Source organism: Antennarius striatus, chromosome 15 (assembly GCF_040054535.1).
Source record: "Antennarius striatus isolate MH-2024 chromosome 15, ASM4005453v1, whole genome shotgun sequence".
Lineage (NCBI taxonomy): Eukaryota > Metazoa > Chordata > Actinopteri > Lophiiformes > Antennariidae > Antennarius > Antennarius striatus.
This window is the reverse complement of record NC_090790.1, coordinates 15,350,780-15,368,562: the sequence shown is the minus strand read 5'-3', so window position 1 is coordinate 15,368,562 and position 17,783 is coordinate 15,350,780. Positions and strand designations below refer to the sequence as shown.

Genomic DNA, 17,783 nt, shown 5'->3' with positions numbered 1-17,783 from the left:
TAAAGCACTTCACCAGAATCTATTTTACATAATGAACCATTATGGGGACTAAACCCCCGATGTGAAATGATGAGTTTGAGGATATTTTAATAAACTGTGTTCATTTTAAACAGCTTTGTGTAACTTCAGCTGAGGTTTGTCGGTGTTCTTGTGGTCTGGGGTTTATCTGGATGAGTGGCTGAGCGTCAAGTTTCCTCCATAATGGGGTCAATGTGATCGTAAAGTGTTGTTCCATCCTCACTGAAATCATGGAACAACACTCTAATAGCTGTGACAGTTTTCAGTTGTTTTTTCTAATAAAAGTGTTAAAAATAATACAGGTACCACAATATTAATGTTAATGTAACGTAAAAAATGAAATAATAATATTTCGCAGCAATTTAATCAGCAAAAAAATAATCGAATACAAGAACATCTATTGTATCAATATTACTGTATATCCCAATCATGATGATATAGTTGACAGTAGTTGACGTGTTTTCCACTCCAAAGGGCCGCGTTTCCTGCACAAAACTGGGCTCTCCCCCATGAACCCGGAAGCTGTGATAGAGTTCTCGCGCTGATGTCTTGCCGTGTATTTGAAGTTAACTGGCAAATATTAATATATTCTCTAGTAATTTTTTTATTATTATATGTTGTCTGTGTTATTTCTCTGTTTGCATTGCAAATAATGAAAAATGATTTTTTTTAAAAACTAAAAGTTGAACCGGAAGTAAAATTTTACATTGACATTTTATTATGAATTTATTCCAGCCCTCCGCTACTCATGGAACGGGACACAGGACGGGATGTAAATTGTAAAGGTGAGATTTATTCTGGAACCAACTAACGTCAGATTCACTGTGAATAACTAGAACAGCAGTGGACCCCAGGGTAGAGTTCCGTTGATGTTGCTAACAGGCTAGCTGCTACCGCCCGGTTTCCCGACAGAGGTGTGTGTTGTTCTGCATAATGTCTGGTGGCGATGGGGCTGTCAGGATCTAAGCCATGGATAAACCAGCTCACGTCAGCCCGTTGCTAAACACCACCAGTTAATCCAGATAACTACACAAACAGGTTACTATTGATTTTGTTGTCTGTGGCTCGTCGGTTTCTGAAGTGGTAAACTAGAACGCTTAGTTACTTCATGTTAGCTGCAGTTAGCAGGTGGATCGGTTCTTCAGAGACAATGGTCGAGTTGAACTAAACACACAGCTGACGGTGCTGCGGTGAGTTTTGGCTTTGTTGGCTTGTCTTTGCTCTGTAATCATTAACTTGTGTTTGTTTTCAAGTTACCACAGCCGTGATGGCTAGCTGCTAGCATAGCCGTGCTGGCTAACTGTTTTGCCCTCACTCCTAGCCGTCGTCCCCGTGTTGTCATTAACGACAGCTTTGTGTTCTGTGTTAATATTTGTTCACTAGTCAATCCAGTGATGCTACGATCCGTTGAAAAGAAGAACAAAGTCAATAAGGTCAATAATGAAATGACTTCATGACGTTACATTTGGTGACCTGTGTTGATATCGACACAGAATTCCCCGGTGTCCTTGTTGTCCCTGCTCTGCTGCTGATGACCTCCACATTCAACCAGTGGTCCACACTGAATCAGGATTATAAATGTTCGTGTGGTTTGGTTGAAACCATCAAACTTAATTTACTATTTCCAGCCTGCTTCATACATTAACTGTTATTTCCCTCCAGACAGGTAGCAGCACCTTTGGTGGGGGGGCTGAGGTACTAAAGATGCAAAGGAAATGAGAAGCTGTCTGTCCCCGAGCTGTCCTCCACCACTGCTTCAGACACGGACTGACAGGAAGTGAACGGGATTATTCAGCGTTTATGCAGAAGAGCGAGACAAAGACCAGCCTCCAGCTCTGTGCAGCCCCTGCCTCCGTCACAGGAAATGGCTTTCCTGGACAATCCAGCCATTATTCTGGCTCACATCAGACAGAGTCATGTGACCAGTGATGACACAGGGATGTGTGAGATGGTCCTTATCGACCAGGACGTGGACCTGGAGAAGTGCCAGCTGGCTCTAGTGCCGGGCAGCAGCTGTGGGTCGACCGGATCCAGCTCTGCTAGCGAGTCGGGGGGCAGCAGTGTGACAGACTCTCACGCCTGTGACCTGTCCCAGTCCATGGACATCACCTCCAGTTGGGACTTTGGCATCCGTCGACGTTCCAACACAGGTAGGCTCGTGGCAGGCTGTGACAGGTAGCAGGCCAGGCTTTCTGTCAAGCCCACCTCCTCCTGACGTGGGGGCCTAGATCCAAGAGCCTGCTCTGCAGTGGTTTGAATGGGCTTTGTGTGTCTAATCTGGGGCAGTGTTTAAATGAGGCTTAAGTCAAATTGTGTGCTGCTGAAGGTTGTTGCGCTAGTTGAAAGCATGGGGTTTAGATCGCTGTTCGCTGTAGTGTTATAGAGCTCTGAGGTGAGTATCACAATGATTAGTTTGATTGTTGGTATTCTCTGTAAATCAAGACATCTGTGTCAGATTGTACAGTTTTAATACAAGTGACACTTGGTGGAATTCCATTATTTTCTTTATATAGAATTTATTTCATGAACTTTGGAAAGGGAGTGGCACGCTAACATTTCGCCACATTTTCATTTAACTGTTTGACTACAGAACTGGGACGGAAACATTGGAGCGATATGCAACAAAGTTTTCAAGCCAGAGTCAAACCTGGAACTTTCAGTTCCGCTGCTCCAACAAATCTGAGAGAGAAAAAATATTTCAAAACAACTTTATAACAACAAAGATTCATGTCAGAGGAGCAAGTTGTGTGTTTTAGCTTTTTAAAATGAGCTAAACCGCATAGTTTGAATTCCATTCTGGATTTTCTTTTGGGGCACATCCGTTTGCTTCTTGCTCTGTTATAACATATTCTTTTAATTTGTCAGGTTATGAAACCCACAGAAGTCCATCAATCAAAGATAAAACTATCCACGTGAATAAAGAAAAATAACATCAAACACAAGTTAGGACATTAACTTTGTTCAAAATGTTTTTGTGTTAAAATGGGCTTAATTACTGCATTGTGGGAAATGTAGTTTCTGGTCAAAGCACACTTTTGAGATTTTAATTTTTTTAGACACCCTGACCTTTTATGCTCTCGCGGGCCACATAAAATAATGTGGCGGGCCACGGGCCGCATATGCTGTACTATAAGGCGCACCTAAAAGCCTACATTTTTCTCATAAACCCGTAGTGCGCCTTATATATGGATTAATATTCATATTAATATTGGTTAAAAACATTTTCGCCGAAAAAAAGATGGCAGTCTGGTCGGCAGTCATGCCGCAGTCCGCCACCAGAGGAGCACCCTCACAAGGCACTCGGGCCTACGCCCCCTAACAACGGTAGACAAGTGGCGTCACCGAAGTCCCGGCTCTGACTAAGGCCCCGTCCACACGATGACAGATTTTTTGAAAACGCAACTTTTCTGTTGCGTTTAAGCCTTCCGCCCACATGACAACGCAGATCTCCGGAACAAAAACGCAACTTTTTAAAAACGCTGGCCGAGGTGGTTTTTTAAAAAAACGCTGGGTCTGCGTTCTCGTGTGGACGGTGAATCTGCAACTTTTTAAAAACGCTGATGTCTTGCCTGTGACGAAAACCGCTGTGACGTCATATTTACGTCATATTTATTTAAATTTTATTCCTATTGGATAAAATTTGACTCAATACTGCCACCACATGGTTTGGCATGCTTATAGCCATCTTCGAAAACGCACTGCTGTGTTTACGTGTGGATGGGGATTTTTTTAAAAACGCAGTCGTGTGGATGCGAAACGTTTTCGATGCGTTTTTAAAAAGTTGTGTTTTTTTAAAAATCCGTCATCGTGTGGACGGGGCCTGAGCTACTCTCAGACGGTAGAGCAGACTGTAGGAGCACCGGTGATTACGTAGTAAAACATAAGGAACTTTCAACAATTCTATTAATAAAGTTTGACTGACTGACTGATCTCAGTATTTCCTATTTGGTGTCGGAAATAACCCACTTTAAACTCAATTGGTCTTAAAAATGCCATTGTGCTGTCATCTGGAATCTAGTGACTGTCCATTCTATTAATCTGTGGAAACACACGGAGAAACTGGCATAAAGGTGAATGAAAGACCCTCAAAGCTGAACTTCCAGCCTTTTCTGAAATTTCAAGAGCAGAGTCACTGCTAGACAAAGGTGTCTGGTGTGCTGCAAATTGCAATTGATTTACAAATGTAGTTGATAGCTCTGGGCGGGCGGCAGAGGGGCGCATTCAGGCTTGTGTATTCTGTCTGCAGCGATGTGCTGTGAGATTCACGGCGGTGAGACACCGACGTTAAAGTCAGTTCTAGGAGTAAAACAGCATCATATTTGCTAGTAATTTAGCAGCCTGACATTAAAAACTAGTTAAAAAATTGTTTAGGACACACAGCAGCAAATAGCTGCACCTCACTTCCGACTGGACTACTGATCGATCAAAACAATATTTAATTAATAAATGAAGACTAACGTCGGAGCTTAAATATCTGCTTCGAACTTCAGATCAGGAAATAATCCGCTCTGTTCGCACTGACTGCACTCGTAATGAAATTAACCAGTTTTTAATGTCAGGTTTTTTAATATGCGTGTTGACTTCTTTCTAAGATGACAAAGTGATCAAGTGATCAGGTTTCCTTGATGAGGCTCAGAATAGCTTATTGACATAACAATAGGGGCCATTCAAACGTAGTCAAGAAGTCAGGAATGCAATCATGACTGCCTGAGCAGTGCAGCTCTATCTAGTGGACGGATTGCGCAACTACAGCCACTGCAGTTTATCAAATAAATTTTATTTATTTTTTATTGTGTGGGCCTTATAATCTGGTGTGCCTTATATATGAAATAAATTATAAAACAAACAAATTATTGAGGGTTCCAGTGCGCCTTATAGTGCGGAAAATACTGTAGTCATCGTCAGAATGATCCGGAGTAAAGCAGCTGTTATTCTGACACCTACTCAGGCAGCAGTACAGATGCAGTGTCTAAGGTGTGTATGTGTTTGTGAGTTTGTCCTGAACTGGCAACTGCAGGCCTCTTCTATTACCAGTGTGAACAAAGTTCCTTTGGTAAAAATCGAAGGCAGTGGAACAGCTTCTTGTAAACAGCTGGTAGGAGATGGACTAAGTGTTCTGAGTCCCAGCAGGAATGATGGATCAAACACCAGCTGCATTTGGAAATATGAATCTACCAAAAATTCCTGCAGGTTAATTAAATACTGTGTTTTGAAACTCTAATTACTTTTTCGGTTTCATTGTTGGCACTTTAAAATGTAAATGGATGCCAGTGGTGACTGTACAGGTGAAGCTGACAATCTCAGAGTTTACAGGACTCTAAAAAGAGTCCAAAGCCCTTCTGTTCCTGTTCAATCCCATGTCCAGGAGGAAGGCAGCAGCTCAGAACTGATATTTCTGTTTGAATGTGGAAAACAAGAGAAACTGTTCTGATTTTCAGTCCTATGTAAATGAGGAGGTCATTTAAAATAAAAGAACCTTTTTGTTTATCCCATTTTAGTCTTTTCACTTTTTGCCAACCATGTGGTCAATTTAATCATCATTAGTGTTTAGTAGTGCATCATCATCTGTAACAGTCTTGTCTTGGCCATGGAAAAAAAACCCCCAACACATACCGATTCTGTGTTCTAAGTAAAAGACATCTTTCACAGTTCATATGTTTTGAGGCACTAATTTTATCACCTTTAAAGATTAAAAGATTAAACTCCACTTTATTGTCCCCAACGGGGGAATTATCTTTTTACTCAGACTATACAGTACATACTATGCATACATATGTTTTAGACATGCATACAATGTTATGTAGAGGCCCCTGAAACAAACATAATACACCAAGGGCCTGTAAGCATGCATTTGGTACAGTACAGGGAGAGGCAGACTGACGGGCAATTGAGCAGCTTGTAGGGGGGATGGTGCCTTGCTTAAGGGCGCCTCGGCAGTGTCCAGGAGTTCAGCCTCCAGCACATCAGACAGTCAGCTCACACTCGAGGTGGCTGGGAGCGGGAATCGAACCGCCGAACCTGTGATCATAGGACGCCCACTCTGCCACTGAGTCACTGCCATCCCATCATCAGGAACACTTGATGTAGCTATATGCTAAAAATTCACTAAGAATTGTCAGAATAAATTATGAAAGCAAAGAAAGAATGAGTAAATCACTCAGTTACCTCTACGTCCACATTTTGGTCAGCTGGGTGTAACCCCTGACTCCTGGGGGTCCTCATTAGGGCTTTACCCCAGCAAGCAGCTGCTTCAGCCCCGAGACGATGGAGTGTGTTTCCTCCACAGCACACACTCTCACACACTTTTTTTTTACCCATATCAGATATTTCTATTAGGGACAGCAGCTACTAGTCTCTTTTTTTGTCGAGGCTGTCAGGATTATCACTTGATGCTAAGGCCTCCTGGTCAGCATCAAATGAGTTTACAGTAATCCCTCGCTTATTCACGCGTAAAGATGCCCAGTTTCACTACATCGTGGATTTTTAGTAGTCATGTGATACTGTACGAGCATGCTATTGGCTGAAAGCGATACACAGAAGTCTTTCTTCTGTGTATTAAAGACTTTTCTTTAATACAAAAGTGTTTTAAGCAGTCTATAAGAGTGTGGGAAAAGGTAATACAGATAGAAGGTGGTTTAATATCAGTATTGGAGGGTTCATAAACGTTTAAATTCTCTTAAATAATGAAATGTCACTATATCGCAAAATTTCGTTTTTTGAGGGTGGTCCTGGAACGCTTGTGAACCGTGAGTAACGAGGGATTACTGTATTTTGTTCATGTTGGGGTGTGGGTGTGTGATATGAGTGCATGTAGTCCAGGTCCAGAGTGTCACTGCGTTCACGTTACATTGGAGGCTTCTGGTGACAGGGAGTGCAACGGTAGGCAGCATGTGTCCGCTTGGTTTCTCTGGCTTTCACACTGAGTTTGGGGGGCGCTGATCGTGGTTCTGGGTTGTGGATCGAGAGCTACGTTCCTCTGAGGCTTTCAGAGCATGAGTATTGACCAGTGGTGGCTGTCTCAGCAGGACTCCAACAAGAGAGGCGGGGCAAACCGGGGGTCGCTGGTAAGATATAAAGAAGATGTGCACAGAGTGAACAAGAACAAAGTACCGTACTTCACGTTCTTTTGGACATCTTTGTGTGTGTGTTGTACATGTTTGTCTGTGCCACTGTGTGTGGAACAGAGTGTACCAGTGGATTTATTACAGGGTAGAGTCAGTAGGACTGAAAACAAATCACATTCTTGACTCTCTTAAGTCCAGTAAACTATACCAGACTAGAGTGTTCAGCTCACTGGGATCGTGACAGTTACTGTTATATTGTTATAATGACTCTATTGTGACTAACATTCCCACTTTTCTTTTCAGCCCAAAGACTAGAAAGGCTCAGGAAGGAACGACAGAATCAAATCAAATGTAAGAACATCCAGTGGAAAGAGAGGACGTCCTCCCAATCAGGTACCAGCCAGTAGTTTCCATCGACGGGATGTGTTTGCACTGGTTCACTTCCCAACGTTTCTATGGATATGTAATTTAAAAAAACAAACCCACAAGATTTATTTTGAATTGAGGATCAGATGGCTGTTAATGATATGTTGAAAGTTCAGATTAAATGTGACCACTGTGGTGGCTGTGATCTGAATTTGAAGGTGAGGAACCTGCAGTCCTCTGGTCTGTCTGTGCAGATTGGTTTTTCTTCAGGATGTGGGTTCCAGCTTTAGAGCACTAGATGGAGCTATGGAGCTCTGCTGCTGGGAGGGATAGAAACATCTAACTAGCAATAGGCCACCGACTGTGGCTAGACTACAGTACGTAATGGTTAACAACCACTGATGTTCTCAGAGATGGATCCCAGTCTGTGCTGAAAGAGCTACATGAGTGACAAAATATGAAGGTTTTAGTATAACGTGTTATATAAAGTAAAATGTTAGACAGTGGTCCCTCTTTTGGGAGTTACGTTCTACAAGGTGGTAAAAGGTGACCCGTGTTCTAGTGAGGGAGCGTTGCATAGCGTAGCCTCCTGTGTGAGGTTTGAACATCCTACTGTGTGTCTCCTTTAGATGTAAGAATAGAACCAACAAAGTCTGTAGTGTTCCAGACCTAGTCCACATTCTTCTGTTCTGATAACTGGGTTTATAATTTTAGCCGCTGGTAGTGGAAACACGCACGGACAAAATCCTCAGCAGGATGGTGAAGGTTTAACATCCAGTCCAGACATCCTCTCTATTTTGTTGTTTCTGTGGTGAGGAATGTTCAGTGTGTTTGAGTAACCGGGTGGTTGTGTGTTCTGTCCAGTGGAGGATCTCAGCTCTCTGTTTGAGAAGCAGAACTTCAGGGACCGGTTGAAGACAACAGGAACCAAGTCCACTCTGTCCCTGAGGCTGGAGCAGTGTCCTCAGCAGCTCAACAACCCCTTCAACGAGTACTCCAAGTTTGATGGCAAGGTGCGTTAGGTTTAGTGAGACCTTCACATACGTGTGCCCACATGGACGTCGTGCTGAAGACACATGTGTGTTGTGTGTGTCCTGCTCAGTATGTGTGTGTCCTGAAGAGCACAGGTGTGTAACCACATCTTCACTCTGCTCTGCCCTCAGGGCCACATCGGCACCACAGCTACCAAGAAGATAGATGTCTACCTGTCCATGCAGATGGCGCAGGAGAAGCTCCACCCAATGACAGTGGTCACCATCGCCAACGCCCGGGTCCACGACCTCATCGGGCTCATCTGTTGGCAGTACACAAGCGAGGGGCGAGAACCCAAGTTAAAGTGAGTCCAGACGTTAGTCCATACCCCAAGAGGGCAGTGCCCGTGACTCAGCTATCACATGTCTCCATAGTGAAAATGTGAATGCCTACTGCCTTCACATCGCTGAGGATGATGGGGAGGTGGACACCGACTTCCCCCCGCTTGACTCCAACGAGCCAATCCACAAGTTTGGCTTCAGCACTCTGGCGTTGGTGGAGAAATACTCCTCACCCGGGCTCGCGTCCCGACAGTCCCTGTTCGTCAGAATGTAAGTTCACCTTTATCTAGACGTGTTGACTGGATGTTTCTGAGGGGTAACATTAAGGGTCATTCTGCACCCTGTTTGCACTGTGGTGACTTTGTTGGTTACTGTTAGGCTTTAGAAAAACACTATCAACCAAATGGTAACACGACGTCTGCTCGTGTTACATGCTGCAATGAGAGAGCGAGGATTTAGTCTGACAGTATCACCATGCCTCTGAAAAAGGTGCAAAAGTTGGAGTAAAGCTAAGTGACAGCAAGCGCTTTCTTGACTAAAAAACAATCAAAAATTAATGACGAAGAAGAGACTGTGGATAGTACTGATAAAGACGCAGAAGAAGCCAAGCAAAAACCAGAAAAAATCGACGCCATTGTTGACCACGAGGCTGTTACATTTTGACCAAAATAATATGTAATTCTACTCTTTTTACTTAGTTATGACATTATTAATAAAATCATTAAAATTAACAGTTACTTTAGTTTTTATATTGTACTATTGGCAAAACTTAATCCTTGCATCCTTGCATAATCCTTCTACCGTATATTCTGTTGTTACTTTTGACCTCTGCGAGTAGGTCAGGGTAAAATTTTGAATTCAGGGATGTTGCAGTCTTGACTGCATTGGTTCTAGTTTGTTGTCTTTGAGTGACGTGAAGCTGCAGCAGCACCTTCACCCTGTTCTTTGACCCTCTAGAAATGCTGCTCACGGTTTCTCACTGATCCCTGTGGACAGCCTGAAGGTCACCATGAAGGAGATCCTTCAGAAAGCCCTCAAGAAGAGGAAAGGCTCGCAGAAAGGCTCTGGTAATGCACACACACACACACACACACACACACACACACACACACACACACACACACACACACACACACACACACACACACACACACCTTACTGCTGTCAGGTTGGGTTGGTCAGCTGTAAATCTCAGAAACACTCCAGTTGTCGGTCCTTTATGAGGTCGGTGATATAAAGTAGAGGTGGTGTCTCCATGACGACAGACCAGACTACACCCCGTATTCTACACAAACTACCCTACACCACCTACCCTACATAGGAGACTGAGGCGTGTTGTTGTCTCTTCCTGACAGGACCCATGTATCGCCTGGAGAAGCAGATGGAGCCCAACATTGCGTTGGACCTGGACTCAACACTGGAGAGCCAGAGCTCCCTGGAGTTCTGTCTGGTCAGAGAGAACAGTGAGTAACATCTAGACTGAATACAGTATTCCCTCATTACTGGCTGTTAATGCGTTCCAGGACCACCTGCAAATAACGAAGTTCCATGATATAGCGACGAACTGTTTATTTTATTACCGCATTTTCTGCACAATAAGGCGCACTGGACTATAAGGTGCACCTTCAATGATCTGTACAGTCGCATCTCATCTCTCTTCAATCCTCCATGCCATTACCTGACTGTCCTCATCCACACTCGTCTGTCTCTCGTGTCTCCAGGCTCCAGGGGGGAGGAGAGCTCAGAAGAAGACCCCCCAATTGACATCACCACGGTGCAGGACATGTTGAGCAGCCACCACTACAAGTCCTTCAAGATCAGCATGATCCACAAGCTGCGCTTCACCACCGATGTGCAGCTGGGTGCGCACCCCACACATTTACTGTCACGTCTACATCTGTGCTTCCCTTCTGAGCATCCTCGTCAATCTGCTTTGAGAATTATTGGCATGTGTCGGATCTCGAGGACTCTTCGTGTTTCTGACATCAGTTTCTTTTGGTCGACTACAGGAATTTCAGGGGAGAAAGTGGAGATCGATCCCGTCACCAATCAGAAGGCCAGCACCAAGTTCTGGATTCGACAGAAACCCATCTCTATCGACTCGGACCACCTGTGTGCCTGTGACCTAGTGGAGGAGAGAAGCCCCAGTAAGAGGAGCGATGACGCCTCTCAGGTTGTATCCACACGCAGTAAAGCTGACAGATTCAACACAGCTTCCTCTCTGTTCACAGGTCACGCAATATTTAAGCTCACGTATCTCAGCAACCACGACTACAAGCCTCTGTACTTCGAGTCTGATGCTGCTACCATCAATGAGATCGTGCTGAAGGTGAGTCCTGCTGTGAAGGCGAGACACACCAACCCAACACAACGACACATGGCATCACCTCACACCACTGCTGATGGAGCCAGGAGGTGCATGAACACACCGTTGTGGTGTGTTGATAGAATCAAGAAACAGGGACATTGCTTAGTGTTCTGTGTCCTGAAGTCCGAGCTGTCAGACTTCTATTTGTCTTTATGTTTGCTTAACAGTGAAAGCTAACAACACTCCCTGCAGACGAAGCCGCCATACGTTCTACATCCTGACAGAACGAGAGTTATCAGTTTGACCCTGGCATGAGGATGTGTTGGGTCAGGATTAGGGTTAGTTTAGGGCTGTTTGGTGTTTTTTTTCTTCATGTGTCGCTGCTCATTTGCAGGTGAACTACATCCTGGAGTCGCGCGCCAGCACCTCTCGAGCTGATTACTTTGCCCAGAAGCAGCGGAAGCTGGGCCGCCGGGCCAGCTTCAGTTTCCAGAAGGAGAAGAAAACCGGCCAGTAGATGAATGACGCTCTTCTCCTGTCTGACCATCTGTGGGCTGACGGCAATGCAGGCCTGACCTCACCAGACCAGACCTGACAACATGAAGGATGTCAAGTCTGGAGACTCCACTGACGGTGGTTGAGCTTCAGTGAGCAAATCAACCATGTGACTTTTGTAGAACAGGGAAAAGGTTCCTGGCTGTTCCTTCACTGAACTGAAGCCAGATCCATCAGGGCGGATCTGGACCACCTCAGCAAGGTGGGCATGGACACCAGAACAGTCTTCCTGTCCACCGACAGAAAACAGCTAGAAGGATTCACAGGATAAAGTATGTGGTGAACCCATTGAACTTCAGGACATCAGATAACCATGATATAAATGTAAAGTTTCTCAGCTTGAGAAACGAATCCCCATTCAGCTGCTGGAGCTCAGACAGGAGTCCTGGACGGATCCACAGACGGCTTTGACTCCTGCTGTTTTCACATTGGATTATTTAGCCCTTGTTGACATCAGTGGGGTGACGTCTATCAGTTCTCCTTCCTAGGTTTGGAACTGGGCCCGGTGGCAGCATGATGCCTCGCTCATCATGGAGGTTCCTCCTGAGCTCTTTCCAGGCTGGATGAGATTTACAGTTTCTCCAGTGATTCAGGGTTCAAACCAAATCCAGTTCAGCTGTTTGTCCCTCCAGGAAGGGGTCTCTGTTCAGGGGTAAGTTCTGCACAGAGGCCCACTGTTCTAGTCCAGGCTGGGCATCATGGTGACCTGGAGCTCTTTGGTGACCCTATGGATCTCCACCGCAGGCTGGGCTGGAAGTCAGAAGCACTGAACGGTGTCAGTGGAAAGTTTCTGAAACCAAGTCCACGCTGGTTCCTGGACCGAGAACTCCCCCGACCCACAAAACCAGGTCCTCACTGCAAGGGACCTCGTCCCAGGTCCAGTGCTGAACGTTGTGAAACCACTTGGTCCACAAGGAACAGAGACAGAGGACCAACTGCAACACAACACTTATAAAGCTGGAACGTGTTTCATGTAAACCTGAATAACTTTTAATATACCCACAGCCAGGTGTTGACAGTGTGAAGAGTTTCTGATTAGAGCACGTTAGAGTTCTAAACCCATTGTGTTGGTTTTGTTCTGGAAACCCACAGTGAGTGGGTTTCCAGAACGCTGTCTTCCTGGAATAATCAGAAAGGTTGTCGGATGCTGTTGGATGACACTTCACGACTCCCACAGACATCCGACACAGATGAGAGGACGAGTCTCGCTGATGCTTCAAACTTTTATCACATTTTATTCTTCCTGCATAGAAAGAGAATAAAATGTTTGTCTAGAACAGATAACTGATCACCAAAGAGATGCGATCAACACAGGACCAAACCTTCACCTAACCCAACCCCTTACCTTTAACCCGTAACCCTCATCATAGGGATAGTTATCAGAATGATTTCAACACGACATGAGTGTGTTATCATCTCGTTAAATGAACCAAATGCATTCTGGGTACATCATTAGTCAGTGAACACAAGGTGATGGTAGTGGATTAGAACCCAGTTCCACAGCCAGCCTGCTTTAAATTGGGTGTCCATCATGTCCTTTAGATGGGGGGTGGGGGAGACTCCTGTCCTGTTTTCTGTTTTTTACCCTAATGTGAAGAAGGAAAGAAATAAAATGGACCAACTCTCCCACTTATTTCAAGAGATTTTTAGTCATGAGTATTTCAAATTATCAAGGAATCTCAGGTCCAGTCATGTTTTACTAACAGATCATTTCACTTCCTGTTTGCTGTTAGGGGACCTCAGCCCCCCACCCCCCACTGCTTTCCTGTCATCAGTCACCTGACCTACATACACACACATTCACTGATGGCCTGCTGCACTTATCAGAGCTTCGACAGCCTACAGAAGGCCTGCAGCCACTCACCAGGCTGAGGAGAGGGGCTCGCTGCCCGGCCTGAGGCCAGGCCTACTTTGCAGGCTTTCATTGCGTGGCCTACATTCACGGTGGGACGCCACACCACAATGAGTGTCTGAGACGATTGAGGAGACGGAGCCCAACAAGAGAAGGTCTGTCCTGCAGTTTTTAAGAGCTGACCTGAATCCCAACAATAAAAGAGGGAACAGACAAAAAGTGGATTTAAAGCCTCACTGCTCCTGAAAATGAAACCGAAACATAAAGAAAGTAAATGAGGGTCAAATTACTCGATTATAAAAACACCTAAACCATACCTCTGACTTTAGTTCTTTGTTTGGACCCAAATCAGATGGTTTTTCTTTCAGAAAGTTTGGATCTGAAAACCAAACTAATAGATTCTTTTGTTCTTCACCATCTTCACCATTTTAAAATGATGAAGCAAACAGCTGTAACACCATTATTCTGTTGGTTCTTGTTTTCCTGTCATAATCTCTGATAATCTGATATGACATTAAACGTGCTCTACATGTGACAGTCGATGTCTCACCTCTATGACATCATCTTGTTAAATCCACTTCCTCTCTGCTCAAACAGACCCGCCTACAAGAAGCACGCAGCAGCCAGGGCTCCCATTCCATTTATTAATATGCATTTTAAATAGACACACCCAGACACATACTGTATGTTAATGTATAAAAAATACAAGATAGTATAGATTCTAGTGAGGTCTCTTCTTCAATGCCTTTGACATGTTATTTTAATTTCAATGAAATATGAAAATTCATAGACTTTTTCTTACACAGCATAGTTTCACTTTCACAAGTCCATTCATCAAGCAGGTTACGATCATCAGTGTAATAGAATGAGATTAGAACACAGAAAAGTCACATGCAGAACCTTGACTGGATCGGCCCAATAGAGGAGCTCTGTGTTGAACAGATATGTGTGCTTTAAGGGTTGCTGTACTTCTGCTCATATCACACGTAAGTAAATTATAACAGGAGAAAAAACTGCTTATTCAGCTTTTACTTAAACTCTTCCAGATATTTTCATCATCAGTCAAGTAATCTAGAAGTTTGTCAATTAGCATAAATTTGGTATGAATCACAAAATGTTTTGGCTAAATGATTTTTTTTTTTAATTTAAAGAGTTGAAGGGAAATGTTGGTCTCAAGACATGACAATGAAAAATCAAATGTTCAGCATCAGAACGAATGAGGCAACTGATGAGCAATGCTGTGGTTCTGAGGTTCTAAAACTAAAAGAGGACAATATGAATCACATATGGAACAAAGACACAGCTAAAGTCTTCTTCAAGCATTAATGTAGCTACTGGGCCAAATCTGGCACACATTGTTCTAAAGACAACAAGTCCTGCTGCTAATCATATAGTTTCATTTATAAATATATCTAAAAATACAACTCATCCACATTGCAATTATAGGACTTTTTAATAGTATACCAAAATGTGTTTTTAGTTCTAGACAACTCTCACTATTCACAGTGTTTCAAACTAAACAGTACAGGCCTCCACCTTCTGTGTGGCTATGAGCTGGAACCAATGATGATCCAGTTAAGTCCAGCAGGGCTCCAGGGTTCTCCAGCAGAACACACAAACAAGCCTCAGCTAGTTCAGTACCTTAAGACTCCAGCGTAAAGAACAGAGCAACCAGGACGCTTCTGCCAGTTTTTGATTTCCAGGTTTCAAGTAGCACAACTATCACTTTCTCCGTTTCCTTTGTGTTGCTGTTATAGTGTTAGAATTCACACGTTTTATCTCCACATTAAAAAAAGCTTTCTTTACAGATGTCTGGAATAGAACAGAAACACCTTCTTCTACAGGAATGTGATAGAGTACTCAAATAATGATGCAACTTTGCATAGAAAGTATTGAAGTAGCTTATAAAGTAATATTCAGTATTTTCTGCCTGATATACCAATAATGTCACTTATGAAAAATAGAAATGTTGAACTCGCTCACACAAATTTCTGATGAAGTAAAGATTGAAAAACAGACTGTTTGGTCATTCCTACCAAAGTAAAGGTAATTCCTACCAAAGTAAAGGTAATTCCTACCAAAGTAAAGTTAATTCCTACAAAAGGCAATGTTGACTTGTTTTAGTTTGTAATGAATGTATGACCAGAATAAATAATTATAATACTGATGATTAATCAGTGTGCGTGTGTGGTTTGATAACAAAATACTACAAAATGTTTGTAATTAGACCGATATATAAATATGTGTAAATATATCTGTATCTGTGTGCCTGTATCATAGGAACAGAAGGAGAAGCTAAATTATGTCGTCGAGAAGATGCGGTGTGCCGACCCAGTCCAACGTCCTGGGCTCGGAGGCAGCCATGACCATACACATGAACTGTTTACCCGTCCTCTTGTCAATGGGGTAGATGGTTGTGGGCGTGAACCTTCTGTTCCGCTCCACGAACTCACAGAGCTGCTGGTACACCTGTGGGTACTCGTGGCGTAGGAACACCCCTCGGATTCTCAGCTCACGCTGTATATTGATGAAGCAGATCTCCCTGGCCTTTCTGCCTTCCTCCCCCTCTTTGTCGATATCTGCCGTCCCTGGGGGTGGAGTGAGGATCAGGGTTTCCATGTCACTCTCTTTTTTGTGAAGTTTCCTCTCTGGGCTGAATGAAGCCAGTGCTACTTTTGCATATTTTCTGACCGTTGGAGCTTGGTTCCTTGGCGACGGCCCATCAAGCAGCTGATCACCAACAGCAATGGATACATTCAGAATGAAACATTCATTTGGGTCATACTCTCTTCCAGCCTCCTGCAGTTCCTTACAATAATCCCCTAGATTGTCTCTGAAGCTTTCAAGCTCTCTGAGGGACAGATATGTAGGAGACATCTGTATACTATCAAGGCCATACTGCAGGAAGTTACTGGCTGATGTAGGGTTTGGAAAACCAAGAAACAGAACTCCTCTACCTCGGGATAGGTAGCCAACTTTGGCAATACGGGAGAAGGCTTTGTGGATATCAACAGTCTCCCGGCAGTGTTTAATGATGTGACGGCATGTGCTGCCAATCCTTCCATACAGGCAGCTCTCTTTATGAATGTCCCAGTCCTCCCTACGACAGTTCCGAGAGCAGTAATAGGTGTAGCAGCTGTGGCAGGATTTGAAATATAGACAGGCGTTGAACAGGGTCTCTGTGCGTCGACATTTGTTGTTAGAGCACATCATTGTATCATCTTCATCTGGGCTTTGATCTGGAGAACACTCATCTGTACTCTTCAGGGCATCACCTGCCTCATCCATATTTCGAAACATCTCAGGATTCATTCTTATTGAGGTTGGTTGCTTGTCGAGAGGAGCTGGTTCCTCTGCACCTGTATTTGAGCTCTGTCTGGAAAGAGATACTGCTTCTTCCTCATCAATTAACTTCTTCAGTTGATCAAGAATGTCCTCACTTGCTCTTCTGCTCGGTGGTTTGTAATCAGTCACAAGATCTGCCAGAAGCTCATCCAGTTGTTCAAGGCTTTGCTGTAGGGAGGCATTGTCATATACCTTCTCTTTGGTCGAATGTTGAAAATCATGCTGAGACACTTCTGGATCTTCGGTAGTTCTGGAGTCAAGAACGTCCCAACTTGCAGATCGTCCTTCTGCCTTAATAAGTGTTCCTGGTCGAATATCATTATCAGTGATTGTTATCTCGGGAGTCACAAACCAGAGTTTCCCAGTAGTAGTTTTTGTTGTCTCTGTTGGGCTTTTGTCAATCAGTGAGTTATCAGACACTGACAAGGCTGCATAGCGTCTTGGTGAACTGGAGAGATTGACTACCAGAGGTTGTGGTTTGTCAGCTGTAGCTCCAGGCTTTCTGGACTCAAGAAGATCATCATAGCTCTGACCACGCTGGACAGGAAGAGGTTGTTCTCTCTCAACCCGAGAGTTGAGAATATTGTCCCATGACCTTGAGTATGATTTGGAATCTGTGTCAATTTTTGGAGGTTCCACGCACGGGTTGGCATACCAGGAAGCTGACGCAGGCTCCTGAAGAACCCTGGTAGGAGTGACTTGAGACACATAAGAGGCAGGATTGGTGGAATAACCAGATGCATCTGAGCTGTACCACTCATCCTTCTGTGCTTGAATGACTCTTGCATGTCTTCGACCCTCTGTGTAATACACCCTCGCTGGTACATGGTGTTCTGGTGGCATTGCATACATGTCGCTAGAATAATAAAATCTTGGCGGCGCTGTTTGGATTTGATAAGATCGTGGATCATCCCCATACACTATTCTTGTTGGAGGTGTCTGTATAATGTATAACCCTGGCT

The 17,783-nt window shown here is 44.0% G+C and overlaps 2 protein-coding genes across 11 annotated transcripts; one reads left to right on the top strand and one right to left on the bottom strand.

The window, feature by feature from the left end:
* Nucleotides 1–713: 713 nt before the first annotated feature.
* mapkap1 (MAPK associated protein 1) lies at nt 714–14,128 on the top strand. 10 transcript variants are annotated; one of them, XM_068335633.1, is made up of 14 exons: nt 784–803; nt 1,402–1,598; nt 1,681–2,168; nt 7,044–7,082; nt 7,386–7,475; nt 8,313–8,461; nt 8,612–8,784; nt 8,855–9,031; nt 9,719–9,828; nt 10,117–10,224; nt 10,483–10,623; nt 10,771–10,908; nt 10,993–11,090; nt 11,464–14,128. In XM_068335633.1, the coding sequence occupies exons 3-14, from the start codon at nt 1,883–1,885 to the stop codon at nt 11,584–11,586; spliced, it is 1,632 nt and encodes a 543-aa protein (XP_068191734.1). In that variant the 5' UTR covers nt 784–803; nt 1,402–1,598; nt 1,681–1,882; the 3' UTR covers nt 11,587–14,128. The 10 variants fall into 10 exon arrangements, with proteins under 10 accessions (XP_068191731.1, XP_068191729.1, XP_068191738.1 ...); XM_068335634.1 differs by lacking the exon at nt 784–803 and adding an exon at nt 969–1,208 and having other exon boundaries at nt 1,512–1,598; nt 1,685–2,168; XM_068335632.1 differs by lacking the exon at nt 784–803 and adding an exon at nt 969–1,208 and having other exon boundaries at nt 1,512–1,598.
* A 1,599-nt stretch (nt 14,129–15,727) lies between these two features.
* Nucleotides 15,728–17,783, bottom strand: ajm1 (apical junction component 1 homolog). The gene is made up of 2 exons (XM_068335621.1): nt 17,053–17,783; nt 15,728–17,016 (listed from the first exon to the last, which is right to left on the bottom strand). The coding sequence occupies exons 1-2, from the start codon at nt 17,671–17,673 to the stop codon at nt 15,772–15,774; spliced, it is 1,866 nt and encodes a 621-aa protein (XP_068191722.1). The 5' UTR covers nt 17,674–17,783; the 3' UTR covers nt 15,728–15,771.